Raw genomic sequence first — 20,273 nt, 5'->3', positions numbered from 1 at the left:
CTGATTAACCAGCTATCCAGTAAGCACCACCCTTAACGGGTGATGCTTACTGCATAACGGATAACTGGTACCCGGAGGGTTGCTGCAGCCCTGTATGAAAGCAGACCTGGAAGCAGTAGTCCCTAACCACTTGGGAAGTTGTCGGGCTGGAACAGCCCCTACTCATGGCAGGAGAACTGCTCTAGCCTGCCCACCATATTTAATCAGTTAACTGTTTAAACTTAACATTTAACCAGTTAACTAATTAAATGGGATTTGACATCCCTAAAGCATATATCACTGTTTCAGCTGGAGAGGACCCACTGTGTGCTCTCTGGGCAGGTGCAAACCCTTATGCTTTTTTTTTTCCTAAGAATATTTAATAGCGGAACCCCTTAAGTCATTTCTTAATAAAAGCAGCAAAATAATCTCTTTCCTCTGCTGCTGGTAGGGCAGGATGCGGAGCTTTATGCTCTATAGGACCTAGGCTCTGAATGGATGCCTGTGGAAACCAATCCCTAACACTGAATTCAGACACAAATTCATTTTTAAAGTGTTAGTAAGTGCTAAGGCTCATCTTTTCAAAGTGGTCTAAAAATCCCAGCCTAAAAGGTCCCAGGGCTGGTGATGTGTAAGGGAGAATAAGGAAGCTGATTGCTAAGCTCCAGAGAAATCCTTCACCTTGCAGTCAATTGACAATATCACTCTTTCAAAAGGAAGCCGTTATACAAAACTTATTAATGCCACAATCCCCGTATTAAGCTGGATGAAATACAGAAGCATAGACAGAGTTATGAAATGTCTATCTATTAGCAAAAGTGGCAAGGAGTCCTGTGGCACCTTATAGACTAACAGATGTATTGGAGCATAAGCTTTCATTGGCAAAGACCCACTTCCTCAGATGCATGTAGTGGAAATATCCAGAGGCAGGTATAAATATGCAGGCCAGAATAAGGCTAGAGATAACGAGGTTAATTCAGTCAAGGAGGGTGAGGCCCACTTCTAGCAGCTGATGTGGAGGTGTGAACACCAAGAGAGGAGAATCTGCTTTTGTACTTAGCTAGCCATTCACAGTCTTTGTTTAATCCTAAACTGATGGTGTCAAATTTGCAGATGAACTGTAGCTCAGCAGTTTCTCTTTGAAGTCTGGTCTTGAAGTTTTTTTTTGCTGCAGGATGGCTACCTTTAAATCTGCTAGTGTGTGTCCAGGGAGACTAAAGTGTTCTCCTACAGGTTTTTGTATATTGCCATTCCTGATATCTGGTTTGTGTCCATTTATTCTTTTACGTAGGGACTGTCCAATTTGGCTGATGTATATGGCAGAGGGGCATTGATGGCGTATATTACATTGGTAGATGTGCAGGTGAATGAACCAGTGATGGTGTGGCTGATCTGGTTAGGTCCTGTGATGGTGTCGCTGGTGTAGATATGAGGGCAGAGTTCGCATCTATTAGCAGGGCTTCAGAACTGGGGACTTTGTCTCTACTGAACCCAGCTAGTACCTCTTATGCCAGCAGCATCTACTAGGTACCAAGCTGTTAAAACTCTCTTCACCACCAGCCTCACTTGTTCCACTAACTGTAATTTTGGCCCAGTGCTTTAGGGGAGTGATATTTTTGTGATCTTCAGCAGAAAGGTCCTGTGGTTGGGTCACAGTAATGGAAGTTTTCTTACCTAACTTATTCTTTCATGGGCATTACCCTCTAATCAACTTGTATTTACATTTCTGCAAGAACTTGCCTGTGTCTTACTTTGATAGCAACTGACTTGTCTGCACTTTCTCCATATGGCTCCTTCCTCAGTAGTATTGTTTTCCTGACATATTACAGTCCACATGCATTCTCTCTGGAATCAAGTCAACATGGACAGGCAACAATATTTTCTTGAAAGCTCCTCTGATTGACACTCCTTTAGAACCACTTCTCAGCATGTCTGCAGCTGGCAACTTTCTCAGCCTCAAGGATTCTCCAGATCTTGTAGCATCCATGTGGGTCACGCTTGATGCTAACAAATCCCTATGCCAACAGCAGTGCCATTTCAAGCTGCTCTGTCGTCACATCCTGAAGTAGGTAGGGTCATACTGGCTCAGTTTTTTGATGGGAGCCTTTAATGATCACAAAGGTGCTGCAGGATGTGCTGCTGGTCAAAGCACATGCAGTGGCTCTTTCAGCACCATCAGTATTTCACTGATGCTTTAGCATTGTGTTTGTGTGGGCTTGGAGGGGAAGGAGAGCTTGGTGGCAGAGGGGAGAGTCTCTCTCTCAGATGTGATATTAAAAATAGACCTCCCAGACATCAGAAAAAAAAGTTAAAAATCCCACGATGCTTGATACAGAAGTGAGAATCCTGCCCCAATTCCATTAGCTGCATGGGGGACTAGGATTGTGTGAACTTTCTTAAAAAACTCAAAATACACCTACTTTGGGGTTCCATTTAGAGTTCCAAACTCAGTAAGATTTGGCAAGCATCTGGCATCAGGTGGCATTTTGCCTGGCATTGGGCTCCTCTCTGTTGCTTGACACCTTGCCCTGCTCCTCCACTAATCTCTTCTTCACAAGAGACCCTGAGCTCCCTGTTATGTTTAATCGTTGTCTATGGGTGGGCCAGTGGCCAGCTACCTGATCCAGTCCTGACATCTTCAGGGCACAGATTAGCTTGCTGTCCCCTCTTCCAGCTCTTCAGGGAGTTGCTGGCAGTCCCACTGCCATCTCTTTAGGCTGTAGGGATAGAGATGGTAATTGATAGGCCCAGTCTCCAATGAGATCCACCAAGCCACAAATTCTGGCAACCTGGCAGGATGCAGAGCTCCTAGTTTGCAGTGGTGGTGTGGAAATAATCAAGGTCCAGCCATCGCCATTCTGTGGCTGGCCCTTGAACCCAGGTGACAAAAGGTGCCCCAGGCTGCACTGGGATTAAAGGGAATCACCATCCTCAGACATGAGGTTTTGGGCAAACATGGCCTAATTTCTAAGGCAGGGTTACCCAACCAGTGGGTTAGGAACCAAAATTGGGTCACCAAATGTTTTCAAGGGTCATGTGGCAGCTCCTCTCCCATGGGGCTGGCTGGACTTGCCTGCCTCCCCCACTCCACGTACTAGACCCTCTGGAGACTCAGCACCACTCAGGTTTGGTTCAACCATATTGACTACTGGAGCCTGGATAGGCCCAATATGAGCAAGCGCACTACAACCCCATGAGCCTGACCACAGCTCCACTCAGACAGATTTGGTCCAGTCCGGGGGACTGCAGCCTTGGAGGTTGCAATGCCTGGAGCGGAGAGCCAATCCCAAGATGACCCACAGCACAAAAGACACCACTGAGGGGTGAGTGCCAAACAGGATCCAACCTAAGCCACGCCAGAGGCTCTACCCCCACACTATTTACTGGTTGTGACAGTCTATTTTCAAATGGGTCTTGAACCGAAAAGAATGAGAACCACTCTTCTAAGGTTATAATAAACCACCTCCAGCAAGGGAGTTTCCAACCCAGCTAGAGATACTTTGCTTGTTTCATTAGAAATATTAATATTTATATAGTACCAGCCCCACTTTTCTGCCAGGCCTTTTCACAGTCCACTCGTCGTTCCTCCATCTGTTTTACTTTGCAAGGTTTTAACTCAAACTTTCTAGGTCTCTGACTCTTTCATGTCTCTTTTACATTAGTGCTTAAACAATACCAAGTCAATAAGCAATAAAAGGAGGAGTCCGGGCTTTTAATATACACAAAGTCCCTTCTCCCCAACCTTCATAAAAACCTACTGGACACCCATATGGGAGAGAAATGGGTCTCGATCAAAGCCCAACACTCAACCAGACCCAAGTCTACAAGAGTGTGGAAAGGAGAAATTTGGAATGTGACGCAGGAGACTCGTTTTGTAATACAGACAATATACCATACTCAAGCCTTGTTCTTTTTACTCTCTCCACTTTACCAGCTTGTACCCTCATACTGTAAGCTCTCGCGGAAAATACTTTGTTACTTGATTAGCACAGGTTGCCAACTGTAGCACATCAGATGATCCCCCTAGTCCACAGTAAGGAGAACTCAAGTATCAGTAAAACTCCAACACAACAAGCCATCATAATTCTACTTCACTATAAAGAGAGTAGCACTGCATCTGAGTGCCCTATAAACCTGATCCATTGCCTTGATTTTTTTCGGGGGGAGGTGTGGGGAGAGCAATAAGGGCGATATCTTGCAAGGTGCTGGGCACTTTAGGGAAAACAGTGGATGACACCAGTGCTCACGGAGCTCAGGATCAGGCTACACGTAATCCTGTTCAACGCAACTTCTAACATTCGGTGTACTGCAAATACACTCCCCTCTTTCCAGCAGCCCATCCTGGAACAGGTTTTGCATGGATCAGATTTCTAAAATATCATGTTTAACTGAAGTAGAAGAGGACAGGCCAAAGGAATCAGCAACAGACTGGCAAATGAAAGCGGAAGAAACAGGCAGTTCCTACCCATAGATATCCAGCACTCCAATGAATGAGTGCTGCTTGACAGTGGTATGCAGGGCTTTGTTGATATGCTCCACAATCCAGTTAAAGAGCTGGGCGTAGATGTGCTTGGCCAATGCATTCCTGGCATTCACGACTTGCTGTACAGACATGGGCTTGATGTACGTCTCAGAAGTTGTGACAAGCTTCCGATGGCACAGCCAGTGCTCCATCTGGCTCTGCTCCACTCCAAGCAATCTGCAAAAATGATTCAGGTGTTCATCTTGTTTCTAGGATATAAAGAAAGACATAAATTCAGCAGGAGCTCAATGAGCTGTGGCTGGAAGACAAGGAAACACCCACGTAACAGAGCTACAGGGCTGCTTATTATTCTTACTGGAAGGTAGGGTAAGGAAAAAACAACGAACAAGACCGCTTTGGTCTTCGGGAATCAGACCCATTTCTGAAACTGCTGCTTTAGTGTGATGCACAGGTACCATTTATAACACAAGCTGTATCACTGAGATTGGTCATTACTAGCGCTATTGTAGTTTAGGGTTGTAACCAACCTCAAATTTGCCTTATAATGTTAGTTTCCTATTCAGTTATTAACTGCAGATAACAAATTGGTAGGGACTACTGGCTTGACTGAAGAGTCTCATTCTGTTTCTATATCTCTTGAAATATGTTAACCACTGAAGAGATGAATGACCTGGTGGTAGATTCCGAGAGAGCAGTTTGATTCCTAATCGAATTTTAATTCTAGATTTCCAGGATCAGTATCAAAAAACGACATCAGAGCTGAGTTCCCATCTGGTTTATCTTTGGCTAACAGAGATGACACAAAAATGAGAACGTTTAACTGAACCCAGGCCCACTGACATGGGGATAATTGCTCGGGGCTTCTAGCTGCCCCGCGCTTGTGGCTGCCACTGCTGCCCCTGGGGCCTTTCAATAGCCACCAGAGCCTTGCACGATGCACTGCAGGTGATAGAATGAGGGCTGATAGAACGAGGCTAGACCCAGCTCCGGCCTTTCAACCGAGGTCCCTCCACTTCTGAAGAACAGAGCCACCCAGGAGCCCGGTAATTCTGTCAGTTCCCCGTCTGAACCTGGGAAGATACATGAAATGGAGCTCAGATCTACTCAACACTGTTTTGCAACAGAATCCTGATGAATGGCTTCTCTACGCAATGGGAATCTGAAACGGCACAACCTTAGTAAAAAAGAAAAGAGCATCCACAGTGGTTCCCTTTGTTCCTTCTACTACTATGCACAAACTATGCAACACCTCATGAGTAACCAGCTCTTCAGGACACTAGCTGCAAATTACTAGCATCCTCAACTCCTATTCAGTCACTGAGAACCCAAACCAGTATGGCTGGCTCTTTTACTCTAGGTGCACATCCTCCAGTTATCATAAGGTCTTAGATGACACCACTGCCAGATACTACTTCAACCATTTGGCTTATATTTTTAAGGGGGAAGGGAGAACTGTGTGTTTGGAGATGTTGCTACTGTTTCCTTCTACATTGGAGCAAAATGTAGGATTCCTTTTACCTCTAAGGGCCTGATCCAGAACCCAATGAAGCGAATACAAAGACTCCCAACATTTACTTCAATGGGTTTTGGATCAGGCTCTGAATCATTAGCTTGGTACAGGTGCATTATTAAATTACAGCATGTCTTTCACAAAGCACTTCTCAGATTTCTTGGTATAATTAGGCCCCCAAAATATATGGCTCAAATAGTTGTTGACGACCTATTTTCCTATCGTTATTAAAAAAAACCCTGTAGTTTAGTTAAGAGTTTTAAGTTCACATTTGTCTTTAATGGCAAATCCAGCAAAGCCCCAGCCAGTTGCTGCATTTCATAAAGTACGTGAGTGAGCCTGCAGGCCCGTTTTTGTAAGAGTGAGAAATTGTTCCGTCTTTTGTTAACATTACGTCATACTTCAAAAGAAAGTAAAACAATAACATCCAGCTAGATAATTGTGGGGGGGAGAGGAAAATGCCTTTTAAAATCCTGTAGGATGCTTTCGCGCTGCCAGATTTTTCTAATTGTTGATTAAAAGTAATAACCAGGATGGAGTTTATATGATGCGGTAACATTTAAACTTAATTAAATAATGCTAAATCCATTACGGAATTCAGCATGGTGGGAGCAGATCAGTTTTATGCACCCAGATTCCCCAAATATCTAAATCAGAGTGCATCCCGTCTACAAGTGCACATAGCAGCCTCTCCAAGGTAACACTAACTATATGTGCAGAGCACAGCCTCACATTTTAATTAAGATTAAACTATCGAGTATAGGACATGGCAATAATTGATAGGACAACTCTATCTATATAGTCTCTATTTTAATTTATTTTGTCTGAATAAACACATAAAAACAAGGAAGGGAATCACTATAAAGCACATTTTTATCATTCTTTCAATAAGTAAATGTGGTACCTAGAAGCCCTGTGTTGCTATCTATGCTGAACCGTGCAACCAAAACCAGATAATTCAGTTATTTGCACAAAGGGACCATTTCTTTATTCCAGAATTTACAATCACTTTTAGAAATGTATTGAATATTGGAAAAGAACATAAGAATGGTCACACTCGGTCAGACAATCTTACCCAGTATGTTGACTTCTGACAGTGACCAATGCTAGGTGCCCCAGAGTGAATTAACAGAATAGGATCAAGTGATTCCCAGCTTCTGACAAACAGAGGTTAGGGACACCAACCCTGACCATCCTGGCTAACAGATCTAATTGGAAATATCTTAAAGGAGCCTGATTTTTAAAAGGGCACTTTCAGACCATTTAAAAAATATTTCAAGTTGGGCACCCAAAAAATATAAATATAAATATATAAAAACAATGCCACCCAAAAATCGATGCCATATCTGAAAGCCTGTCCTGCAATATGCATCCAAAATCTAACCCAGAAACGGAAAGAGCCATAAGAAATGGGGAAATGGTTTAGGACACAGTTCTGACACACTGAAAATTCTGACAGTCTGAAATGCAAAAAGATGCTCCCATTCCATTCTTCTTCAAATCCCCTAAGTATTTGAGAGACACAAGGAATGACCAAATTCTGTCCCTGGGGGAAATTCAAAAACCAGCCAACTGAAGTCAAATGGAGTTACATTTACAGAGGAGGCACTACCTCATTGTTTTGGATTCATATTCACCAGCAGCTACTGGTTCAGCACTAGCATTGCCCAAAAGGTGCATGTAATCCCAAATGAAGTTCTGCAAACAGCACTATTAAGTCTGATACACTGGTTGCCTTTGAAGACTTGTCAATTTTGTCTTGTGAAGGGGACAAGGATCACAGTATAGGTTGAAACTCTAAAATCTGGTACTCACTGGTCTGGCTACATCTGTGGTCTGGCAGGACCGCATGTATTGATGGATCAGAGAGCTCAGCTGGAAGTGAAGGTGGCCATGATCAGAAGCTCAGCCCCCGCTGATGCAGCGGAGCCCAGTGGCTAGGGCGGGTGCCCCCGAGTGGGGCTGATGGCTGGGAGGGGAGTTTTGACCTCCCCTGGCCTGGAAATCTCCCTGATTCGGGACCACTCCAGGATCAGGGAAGTCCAACCTATATCTGTACACCTGTATTGTTACCTTAGCATATACATTACTCTCCCTGATATTTACTCCAGGCAATGTTGCAAACATTGAAATAATGTTACTTGCCGCCCTTAAAAACAGACCAATTGCCCCGGCTAACAAATTGTACTTTAAAACCAAGGAAGCAAAAGCAAAGAGTTATGTTGCTTTATCAGTAGGCTAGAAAAACAAGGGATATTGCAATATTCCCCAGATGGAAACAATCAAACATCTAGGAAATAAGGTTTATGGACAAGATGCCCACAAAAGTAATAAAACAAGAGAAAATAAATAGAAATTAAGTTATTAATGAAACATCCTTTGAAACAAGAGACAGATGATTTGGTTGGAGATATATATATCTGAAATTGCACAAACATAACTTCTGTGCCTGTAAGAACTTACCGGGATACTACAAGACTCTCCATCTCGTTCTGCTTGAATTTCCAAGTTTCCTAGGTGCAGGATGGAAGCAATTATCTTAAAAATGCTCATCTGATGGGACTCTTTCACTCCTGAAAGAAACAATTGACATCCAATTTTCACAACATAAAAAGGGTTTTACTTTCTTTTAAAATATTTATACAGTTCAATTTCCTTTCCGGATGGACGATTTCAAAAACAGTTAGAATGCTCTCAATAAACAATCATCATTCAGTGTGAGAGCTGAGATTGCAAGAAGACACTCTCATATGAACTGTTAAATCTTCACTTCCTAAACAGTCATATCAAGGCTTTTTTTTTTTTTTTTTTAAACAGTGGGTTGGATGCTACTTTAAAACTTGCTTAAAAGTTAAGCAACTTCTCTATGAGGATCATTTACACTTATTCTGGATTTCAGTTTAAATGAAAAGGGGACCAGTGTGCCCTCTAAGGGTGTGTCTAGACTACAGGGTTTTGTCGACAAAAGAGGACTTTTGTCGACAAAACTATACCTGCGTCTACACTACCGCTGAGTAGAGAACTCAGCAGTTTTGTCGACGCTGGTAAACCTCATTTTATGAGGCATAACGCCTTCTGTCGACAGAGTTTCTGTCGACAGAAGGTGTTATTGCATGTAAACTGTCCTTTGCGTCTACGCTACCATGTTGACAAAGCAGCTTGCTTTGTCGACAGAACTGAATGTAGTGTAGATGCTCTTTGTCAACAGAAGTTTTGTCGACAGTATCTGTCGACAAAAGCCTGTAGTCTAGACGTACCCTAAGGTATGCAGCAGCACAGCTTCACAGGTGATTAATCAGCCCTGCCCAGGCAGTTAAGCTCCATGCAGGTAACCTGAAAAAATGAGAACAGGTTTTTTCAAAAAAGGGTTTCCCTCCCCCCCAGCAAAAGAGCCCCATTTAGACTGTGCTTTCACTTTTGAAAAAGCATTCCAACACAAATATGCAAATGAAGCATGGGATAATTAAATCCACACTTCATTTGCACTTTCAATTTGCCTCATTTACATTCCTCTTTCGAAAGAAGAATGTAGTTTAGACATGCCCTAAGAGAGAACAAATAATAGTGGCACACAACGTGCAGGCTCATGCCAGTGAAACCACGATAAGCTATGGTATTGCTGTAAGCCAGTAATAAAAAATGGTTACACGATATTAATAGTGCCAAGGAAGAGCACTTACTCTAATGGCTCCCACTGGACTTGTATGACAGAGAGCTCACCAATGTGACAGATGTAGAATACAGCCGTTAACTTCTTAGCTACATGGCTGATTGCTCAGTATGCAAGATCAAATCCCATTTGCACCTGCCAATTTACAGTTTTGGGACAAGCAAGAAAATATTCATCTAAAACTGCGTGCCAAAAAATCCTGCACCACAGATGCAAACATAAGTGCATGACAGGTGTACTTTTCATGGCCTACAGGGATGCGAACGGGTAACCCATTACCTGGTAAGCATCACCCTGTTAAGATGATGCTTACCAAGTACCAGTTAACCAGTACCAGTGAACAGAAGCTGGGAAGTCAGGGGGTCAGAAGCCAGAGCCCATCATAGGTCATGGGAATGAGATCCAGCTTAATCGGTTAACTGGTTGAATCTGCGATTTAACCCATTAACTGATTAACTGGGATTTTACATCCCTAATGGCCTTTCATTGAAAGTGCAAGACTTTCCCTCCGCCAGTGTTTCCTGACAGATTCTTGTTAGCTTCTCCAGCAGGAACATCGCTCTCCAAAATCTGAATAGAATTCCCATACAAATTTCAGCAGGTTTCTGCTCCTCTTTAATGTTCACTGCCTGCTCCTCACAGCAAGACAGGCTGAGGACATGCTTTGGATGTTCTCAGGCTGTCAACCCTACCTTTGTAGCTGCAAAGATTTTTGTTTAACCACCAACAAAGATGGAAAAGGTAATTTAGGGTTAACAAAAAGCAATACTACTTGGCTGCTCTGTGGTACTGTTTATCAGACGTCAATGTGGACAGGGCAAGGGATTTGCAGTTAGGTGCAGGGAGTTTGCCTCCTGCATGGACAGCTGAGCAGGAAGGCGGCACAGTGGTGATTTCATAAGAAGCTGACACATGCACACAAGCATGGAGTACTAGTGGGGGAGGGGCTTAAGGAGATCCAGAGCCAGTGAAGGGATGCGAAGCACATGGGTGACATGATCAAACTGACAGATAAGGAAAGTGACTTCAGTCTACATAAAATGCAGACACTACAGCCGGGGAAGCATCTGTGGGGGGTCAGAGGAGGACACTGAAGGATGGAAGGAGTTGTTGAACAAGAGAACTGGCTCTGGGGTGAAAGGAAGCAAATGTTCAGACCTTGAACATGTTAATAAGGGAGGAACAACAGGATCTGGATGCAGCCCGAGTGGGAGGAGGGCAAGAAAGGGAGAGAGGAAAAAAAATTCAGGTTACCAGGATGAATAAAGGGGAGGTCGGTGAAAGGTTTCTGGTGATAAAGAACAGCAAGAAGTGGAGAAGATTTGAAATGGAAAAACAAGCAGCTTAGGCTATGTCTACATTGAACACCTTCCAACAGCACAGCTGTGCCACTGCAGTACCACTGTCAGGTGCATAATATAGCCGCTCTGTATATCCCGCTTCCTTGCAGGAGGAATAACGGTAGTTCGAATTAGGAGCTTTAATTCGAACTACCTAGTCCGTGCCGCATGTAGCCGTGGGCAGGTAGTTCGAACTATGGACATTTAAAAATGGCGCCCGCCCGGGAACATACAAATGAAGCCCGGGATATTTAAATTCAGGGCTTCGTTTGCAAGTTCGAATGCCTACATTAGCCACCCTAGTTTGAACTAGGGTGACAGTGTAGACATACCCGAAGAAATAAAATGAAGTGCAGTGAAGAACTAAAAATTACATTTAAAAGATCAACTACAATTAAAGAACAGGAATAAACCCCTACAAATGTATCAGATTCAGAAAGCATGTATTATTTCCTCTATTATACATTATTTTCCATACAAGTAGTCCATATTGTGGTCAGGCCACCTAGGGCACGTCTAGACTAGGTTTTAATTTTGGAAGAGGATATGCAAATTCCGTGGGAATTTGCATATCTTCTTCTGATTTCTTTTTCGAAAGCAGGTCTTTCAAAAGTGAAAGTAGTCTGGAAGTGGGTTTTTTCCCCCCGGAAAAAAAAACCTTTCGAAAAACCGCGTAAACCTCCTTTTTTTAGGGAGAGCATTTTTTCAAAAAAGGGTTTTTTTCCCTGAAAAAAAGTATGCATCCAGACTACTTTCATTTTCGAAAGACCCACTTTCGAAAAAGCAATTGGAAGAAGATATGCAAAATCCTCTTTCGAAAATAAAACTCAGTCTAGCCGTGCCCCCAGATGGCAGATTGCTGTACTGTACTCAATAGGAACGCTGCATGTGGTTATTAATATTGGGACATTCTGCCATTGGCTGCATGTATATGTAGGGTGTAGAATCCACTATGGCCCTTTATTTAGGTTGCTCCAATATTTGGCAATGGTACTATGATGGTGTATGAAGTGACACACATCACTGTGTTTAGCCAGGCTCAACAGGAAGTATGTTAGAAAGTAAAGATATTTTAGCACTTTCTGAAAAGAGACTGACAGGGGGGAAAATATTGAGACTAAATCAAAATTGAAATAAAACTGCCATGTTACTTTAAACCTAAAATGATCGTCTAGAAATTACTCCACAATTATTTTCCCAATCCCCTCCCCACATACACCTTTCACTAGCATATTGACATTAAGTGTGAGAAACTTGATGTAATCCTCGCACAGTCCCTACCCAGAGAACAAAATAAAAAACCACGTATGTCAAAAGGAAAATGGATTTATGCCTCTGAGGGTTACATCACCACATTAGAGCTTCAGCTAAGCATTAAAAGTCTTTGCAAGACACTGTCACCCAAGAGCTCTACTAGGAAGCTTTCCACCTGGAGCCTTTTAAATAATCCCTTACCAAGCAGGGTGAAAGCATGTCTGGTTTTCTCAAAATCATCAGCATCATCAATTCCATCAATAGTTGTGTCACCTCCCAGAGAAGTGTAGAAAAAGTCCTCAGCACATGCTAGGAGAAAATCAAACACCAGCATGAATGAAACAGCAAATGAGAGGCACAACACCCGCTGCTTACATTTACTTGTACTTACTTTTGACATGCCTTGTACTCACCCGAGCTGTCCATCTCTGGAAGGCAGATGGTCTCCTTAAAAATCAAGCTCTGCTCTAAAAAGTGACTATGTAAAAACAGTGCATGCACACAATCAGATCTGCTGGTTTTGTACTACCCACACTGTGCTGTCTATTCCAGATATCTCTGAAGTGCCAACCCAGAGAGAAGAGGAGCTCGATTTGGTTCTCTTGTGTATCAACAGAATTGTTCTCGAAGGCTAGGTCTATACTATCACTTTTTCTGACTGCTTTTCCGGAAGAGGCTTTTCTGTCATTTGGCACCGTCTAGGCACTATTTGGCGAAAAAGCCTCCTTTTTCGGCAGAGCCTTTATCCCTTGTAAAACAAGATACACAGGGCTCCCCAAAAGAGTGTGTTTGCACTTCCACAAAAAAAAAGAGCAAGAGCAACCATGTTGCCTGGCTATGGCTGAGTTTTTCGGTATCCCAGAAAAATTCTGCAGTGGAGACATACCCGAAGTTCCAAGGCGTTATCCCTGTGCAAACCCAGGGGATGTTACACGGGACTGCTGAGTTTTGGTCCTATCTGAACATTTCTGCCAGAGACAGTCATGAGAAGAGAACCCCCACTTCAACTCAGACCCCAACTCTTAGGAGAGTTTGAGTATGATGTCTGGCAATGAGGGGGGAAAGCAGTTTTCGCTTGTAAGCCAATTGCATGTGATACAGAAATCAATGGGATCTAAACCTAGACCTCCCTGTTGCTGAGTCATTTTTCAGCCCAGAACTAATTCAACTTTCAGTGACATGTGAACAGTTTTGCACAATGTAGCAAGATTTTACTGTCTGCTCATGGGAGAAAATATCAATTCCGTAGAATTTATAGTCTCTGCCTAAAACCTACATAATGTGTATATTTAAAGCTCCCTAGCTCTATGATTAGTTCAGCTCTTCTGCTTGTAGAGTCCATTTTAGGACAATGAGAAGGAGCTCAGGGTTTTTAACAGAGCGCTGTACTTTAAACATGAGTGATCACTTGAAACACTTATCACTACTGTGCTTCTTGAGGTCTTACTAGCTGCATACAGAACAGCAGGGACAACCAAGCAAAAGTTGGTCAAGGCAGTCACATTGTTCAGCAAAGTGAACTCTTTATTTTAATGCAATGGAATGGTCTTTATTTTAATGCAACTTTGCCAGGCCTCCACGTGCAGTTCTCTATTGAAGTCTATAGGTGTTCAGCGCACAAACGGATAAAGTGACAGGGACAAGGGTAGCTAGACATGTGTAAAATGTAACGGAATGCCAAACAAAGTGTAAACTTCCCCATATCTATGGTTTTATTTCAAGAATAAAATTCAAGATAGGTATAGCAAATAGTTTGCTGAGGTTCGCCCTGCAATCTAACTAGAGTTTTGAGCAAACTCAGGACTGAATATTGGGCAAAAACCACGTGAAAAATGTGTTAGTTCAACATAATTTTGTCTTGAGGCGAGGCAAGTCTTTGTTAGTTTCATAATGAGGGTTCAAATTGTTCCAAACACAAAGGCAATGCAAACCCACATGAGCAGAAAGCAAAACATGGTTCTTATGAGCCCTGGCTATCTGAATTTCAAGCCGGTCCAATGGAAGCGCTATCACTTGAAAGTACAGAACCCACAAAGAGTTAACGCTTGTGGCCAATGGCAAGTCTCTCTCCGATTTCACTGGCAACAAAAAAGACTCCTGTATTATTACTTGATACAGACATTTACAATGAACTAGAAGAATTCCAGGCACAGCTAAAAAGCTACTAGTGTGCTTTTTAAATTTTTCTGAGTGAACTGAGCATTGCTAGAAAATCAAAACTAAAAAGAAAACTCTGATGCAGTCACATCTTTCATGACTCTTAAAGTCTGGTGGACAACAGCATGGAAATAATTGCGGGGCTGGATAGCTGGCATTCCAATTTTAAATGTGGTAAGAGGAGCTTTACCAAACAGAGCTTGAAAAGATATTGTAATACATGACTAGAGTATCACAGAACAACAGGGAAAACAGCCTACTATGCAGAGAGGACTTGTCCTGCATTTTGCTTCAACTACCCCAGACTAACACGGCTACATTTCTATCACTAGGACTATCAGTGACATTTAAGAACTCCTCAATAACACCACCAGAATGTCTCCACTCATTTATAACCTTACCAAGTACTTTTGGGTCAGGTGTACATTCAAGCTCTAAGTATAGACCACACTAATACTTGGCGCCCACAGGTGTCGCTAATCCTACTCAAAGTTCTGTGGTCTAAGAATTGCAACACCTATCTGAAGTTAGTCAAACTTCCTGCCAAATCATGAGTGTTCCCTACAACAGTGTTTCTGGGGGATACGTCCACAACTGAAATTTGGAGAAAACTGAATTTTTGTTTTAAGTTTTACAGCATTTTATTACTTTTGTACTTTTTACACCCAAAAATTTCATCGCCCGCCCTGCTACGATTAAGTTGTTTAAACATGTTGCAATGGTAGAAAAAAGTATGTGTGTCTGAAAACTGTAGGTACTGGGAGTACACACATCTATCTATCTATCTATCTAAAAGGGGTACTTGATAAAAAAAAAAGTTGAGAAACACTGCCCTACAATACACTATTGATAGTTGTCCAGACAAGATTAAATGTCCCAAATAACTGGGTGTCCAAGAAACTTACGGGAAAGACACCAAACTTTAACAGATCTCACTTACATTAATAGGTTATTTGTGTTTTAACCAAATTTACCATTTCCTAAATTCCATCCCATTATTCAGATATAGAGCCATGTAAATAAAAAGGAACAGAGACATCTGTTGGTCTTTTGGCCAAATGGCTAGAATTGCCAGCTATTTGATCAGGGAACTAAAATTATGAACCTTGAAAATTATTTACTGCACACACAATGCCACACAGGAACATGGTGCTCAGAGACAATAGCTCTGTGTGCCAATAAACTGAATTATCTAACTCTGAACACATCTAAGGGTGTGTAAGAAGAAGGCATCCTGTAGGAACCTGAATACAGAGTCACAGTACATATGCTGAGTTGTCTGATGTGTATGAAAGTGCAGCATAGTAACTGCTGAGGCACATAGGAGATTCATTTAGCCTTGTTACTTAAATTGAGAATAAGAACCCTGTATCAAAGCTATGGCTTGATTAAAATAAGGTGAAATTTTGCATGACTGTATATACTTGTAACCAAACTGATACACTGCTATATTTACAGTATCTTAACTATGCTGTGACAACAATCTGCTGGGTACACAGAGGAGCTATCAATTTGTTGTTTAATTTAGGATGTAAGTATCACAGAGCAGGGATTGTATCTATCATATAGACTGCTAAGCCCAAGAGATATTGCAAGAAGGGACACTTCCCCTTTTTTGTCCATTCTGGGGAAAGCTGGACCAGTTAAGATTTGTGGACACAAGCTGAAACATTGGCTGTTTTCATCTTTTTAAGATCTCGTGTAACAAGCTGCAGTCTTTTGAAAATAACATCTCTTGAAGAAGCCACTTTGATACGTGTTTAAAATATGCAGAATGATTTTAACAACTGCAAATCCCTGATTCACTACTACATTACAGCCTTGTGCTGTGCATGAACACTTAATTAGACATGATTTTCAGGAAGAGCATTGCATAGCACTTGGGAACATTCCAGTTTAGCTATGAACTGCAGCAAGTCGAGATTTACATTGGTTCAAGCTGGTATATCACCGATGGAAACAAGTTAAGTGCTTTATCCCATGAACATCATGCCTGTTGGCACAAATGGCAGTGGGTACTGAAGAAGGGCATAGGAATATAATTGCAAGAGTGCTGCAAGTCAGCCCCAAGACTCATAAACAGGACCGTGTGGGAAGGACCGTGCAGCTTTTAAACAAACAGTGCTTGGCAATACCTATTAGTAGAACTAAAAAAGAATTAAAAATGTAGACAAAAATTTGTGAAAAATGACTGGTGCTTTTCAATCAGCTAAGAGAGCATTTGAAATCTTCTGAAATTCAAAATTTTCACATAAAACAATAAAAAAGTTTTAACCAACTGTGCTGGGGGCTCTGCAGTATAAGTCATATGTGGATGGTCTAGATGGTGCTTGGTCCTGCTATGAGAACAAGGGACTGGACTTGATGACCTCTCCAGGTCCCTTCTAGTTCTAGTGTTCTTTGATTCTAGGATTCTCTTGTAGTGCCCACAGCTCAGGGCAGCAACCGTCTCCCTGAGATTGGGGCTGGAAGCCAGCATGTAACCATATACCTGTTTAAATCGTTACACTATTACATCCCTAGTTTAAAGATTTATGAACAGATTTTGTGTGGTCACCAGCTGTCAAGGCATGTTTTGAGAGCCACAAGGGGCTCTCCTAGCCTGACAATGAATTCTAGGGGCTTTGACTTAAATGTAATTTAAAAAAAAAGGAGATGCGCTCTCTCAAATACAACTTGTCTCTCTCTATAGCATTTTCTCTGTTGTAGCCTTGCCACAGCTCATATTCTGAAAACCTTCCTCTGAGAATCTCCATAGCTTGTGGGATTGATGTTCTGTCACTCACAGCGATGAGGGCCGGATGGCGGCATGGGCAAGCCGGGAAGCTGCTCAGGGCACCATCCGATGAGGAGCGCCTGATGGCAGCTGTAAGGGGCGCGCGGAGTCCCTTACAGCTGCCATCAGGCACCGCGTGCCCGGCTTCCACAGCGCCAGCCACTTCTCCCCACGGCCACGGGGCCCGGCGCGCGCACGCCAGCAGCACATACCGGGCCAAGCTGGGCAGCGCATGTGCCATGTGCCCTAGGGGCGGGCCCTGGGCTGTGCACCAGTGGCCGTGATCAGCATGCGCATGCGCCGTGAGCCCTGGTGGTGGTGCCACATGCCCGGGCCCAGGGCGCCAAAAGGGCTTGGTCCGGCCCTGCCTCCACTGTAGGTGTTAGTATGTAAAGTTGAACAGATAGGGTGTGTTTACACTCTAGCGGCACAGGTAGAGTGCAGCAGCTGCACTGTTACAATGCAGATGCTCCCCATATTGACAGAAGGGGTTTTCCCACCAACATAGGTCATCCAACTCTCCAAGAAGCGATGGGAGAATTCTTCCATTGACTTAGTTGTGTCTATGGTGATGGTCAGGTCAATCCAGCCACATCACATAAGGCATGAGCATTTTCACAGTTCAGAGTGCTGTAAGCAAGGCTGAACTAAGTTTCAGGTATAGACCAGGCCTCAGTGCCTGGCAAGCCCAATGTTTGAGGGAATTGGAAAACAGGGCTGCAGGAATGGGAAATGGAGGTTCCTGACCTATTCCAGATCAAATCCAGCTCTGCCACAGGATTGCCATATCTAGCAATTCTCTTAACCTCTCTGCCTTTGGCTTCCTTTCCCCCTCCCTCCAGCCAAGAGAAAATACGTCACTGACATGAAGGGATCTATCTTGATGTAAAGTCCTAGTGAAGACCAAGCTAAGGTAACTTTGACCACAGTAGTTAGTCAAGGTAAATTTCATATGGGGGAACAGGATTAGCTACACTGAAATAAAAATTAATTGTACCTTATCTGCCCACAGCTTTTACATCAAAATAGCTGCCTCAATGAAAAAATAATATTTTTTCTGTGAGGCCACAGCCTCTGTTTCCCCATGTGTGAAGTGGGAATTCACACCTCTCTCATCGAGGTGTTAAGAATTGCTGAGCGGAGATGGGGCTGGTTTTTTGCAAAGGCTGAGACTTGTTATTCTTCAGTGGCTTCAGTGCCAATTGAGAGCATTTTCCCATCGTGTTCTGCTCATTCGCATGAAGGTAACATGAATGAATAGACACATGCACACCCCTTTGGGGTTTATCTTGATTAGACCTAGGAGGAGGCTTTTTTAAGAACACATTAGCCGCACACTCAAAATCTAGTGGAGACAAGGCAAGCTGCACTTCAGCAGGGGTTGAATGGCCTAACTGAAGCTGAAGCTTGCCTCTTGATATCACACCAACCAGCTAGTAGGCGCAGAAGTACAATGAGCTTTGTTCTACCCAAGGGCTTTAGAAAGTGTGCTCTAGAATGTGTTAGCTAGTGGATTCTGAAGCGCCCCGGGTATGATCAGAGCTTGGGCAATGATTGTTGAGTCAAGCTGATGAGTGGTTATAAACAGTTCCATGTTACCTGGAGGTAAGATTTGAGCATTCAGGTATGTAAGCTCATCTCATCTCTAATAATTCATACGCAATGATACACACCAAGACTTTACTGCTGCCATGCATTAAAGATTTACTGCTTGCAGGCACCATGGAAATTCAGCTATTATAAAATGATTTCAAACCTGGGTCACAAGAGTCAATTAAGGACTTTCCCATGAGCTCGGAGGTCAGAGCCTGTGTTTCAGGAAACGTATCCTTTTAGACACAATAGCTGGTATATATTCTGATGGTTTTCCATCCCTGTTTATGAGAAATGCATAGCAAGAACAGACCATATGAATACAGATCTGCCAGACAGGGTTCTGAAAAGGCTTCTCAGATGACTGGCTGACAGTAAGAGGTATCTAGTCAACAATATTCTGATTTTTAATATGCAAAGGTTCTTGCAGGTTGTGCCACATTCCTGGCAACTCCTTTAAAAAGGAAAAGCTTTTTTTTTTTTTTTAATCTTTACCGTGGTTTCTGCGATCTTCCCTTTCTGAGCAGCACAGATACAATATGAGAGAAGATGGTGCCAAAAGTGCATTTATATTTGCTACCAGTCTATTTCAGAAGGAAGAATGAATCACTTGTATGAAAGGGGACTTTTCTGTTCACCTCCCTGCTTCTTTGTATGCATTCATGTGTGCATAAAACAGCAGTATGTACACGCAGGCTGGCTAAGATATCAGTGCTGGCCCTGCTTATGTTTGAAAATGTGGTTTCCCTGCTCTCCTGTCCTTTCCATCTCTAGAGCTCATTGTTTGCCTTCTGCAAACAATATTTGTATATTGCTCTGAGCTCTTAGAAAGAAAAAGGCAAAGCTTTGATAGAAACAGTACCCATCATTTAGCACAGTAAGCTTCATGTGCTCATGGCAGGAAGCAATTTTTAGCATATCTGAAGTGTGAAATAAATTGGAAAGTATGTTCCTAGATAAAACAGATATTTCTGAGCTTAAAGTTGGTGGCTACCATTATATAGGGAAGTGACATTTCTGACAACAACAACAACAACAACAACAACAACAACAATAGATAACAAGCAGCACCTAATAATACTTGACATTTGCACAAAACCTTTCATCCCAGGATCTCCATACACTTTACACACCTTAGTTCAGTGGTGGGTAACCTGTGTCCCATGGGCCACACACTGCTCATTACAATAAGCTACTGGCAGGCCTCCAGACAGGATCTTCACCGTGCTTCTGCAGGTATGATTGCCGGTAGCTCCCACGGGCCAGAGTTTGCTGTTGCCAACAAATGGGAGCTGCGGGATGTGGTGCAGGGTGCCAGCATGTGCCGGCTGCCACTTTCTGCAGCTCCCATTAGCTGGGAACAGCAAATCACAGCCAGTGGAAGCTGGCAAGCCAAAGTATGATTATGTCTAGAGGGTTAAAACGAAGTACTGAAAGTTCCCATGTACTTGCCTAAGGCCAACGGAATCTCTACCAAAATGAAAAGCTGAATACAGGAGTTTTTTATTTCC

The 20,273-nt window shown here is 42.9% G+C and overlaps 1 protein-coding gene across 2 annotated transcripts in view; it reads right to left on the bottom strand.

The window, feature by feature from the left end:
- The window catches only part of MYO5B (myosin VB), a 328,467-nt gene that overhangs the window by 143,633 nt on the left and 164,561 nt on the right, over window positions 1–20,273 (bottom strand). For both annotated transcript variants that reach the window (XM_075932680.1, XM_075932681.1), the window contains exons 8-10: window positions 12,438–12,545; window positions 8,436–8,545; window positions 4,445–4,710 (exon numbers count right to left, since the gene is read on the bottom strand). In XM_075932680.1, coding sequence (XP_075788795.1) covers window positions 4,445–4,710; window positions 8,436–8,545; window positions 12,438–12,545 — 484 coding nt within the window. The remainder of the gene's footprint in view (window positions 1–4,444; window positions 4,711–8,435; window positions 8,546–12,437; window positions 12,546–20,273) is intronic.

The sequence above is a fragment of the Pelodiscus sinensis genome, chromosome 6, assembly GCF_049634645.1.
Source record: "Pelodiscus sinensis isolate JC-2024 chromosome 6, ASM4963464v1, whole genome shotgun sequence".
NCBI lineage: Eukaryota > Metazoa > Chordata > Testudines > Trionychidae > Pelodiscus > Pelodiscus sinensis.
This window is presented reverse-complemented; position numbering and strand designations above follow the sequence as displayed.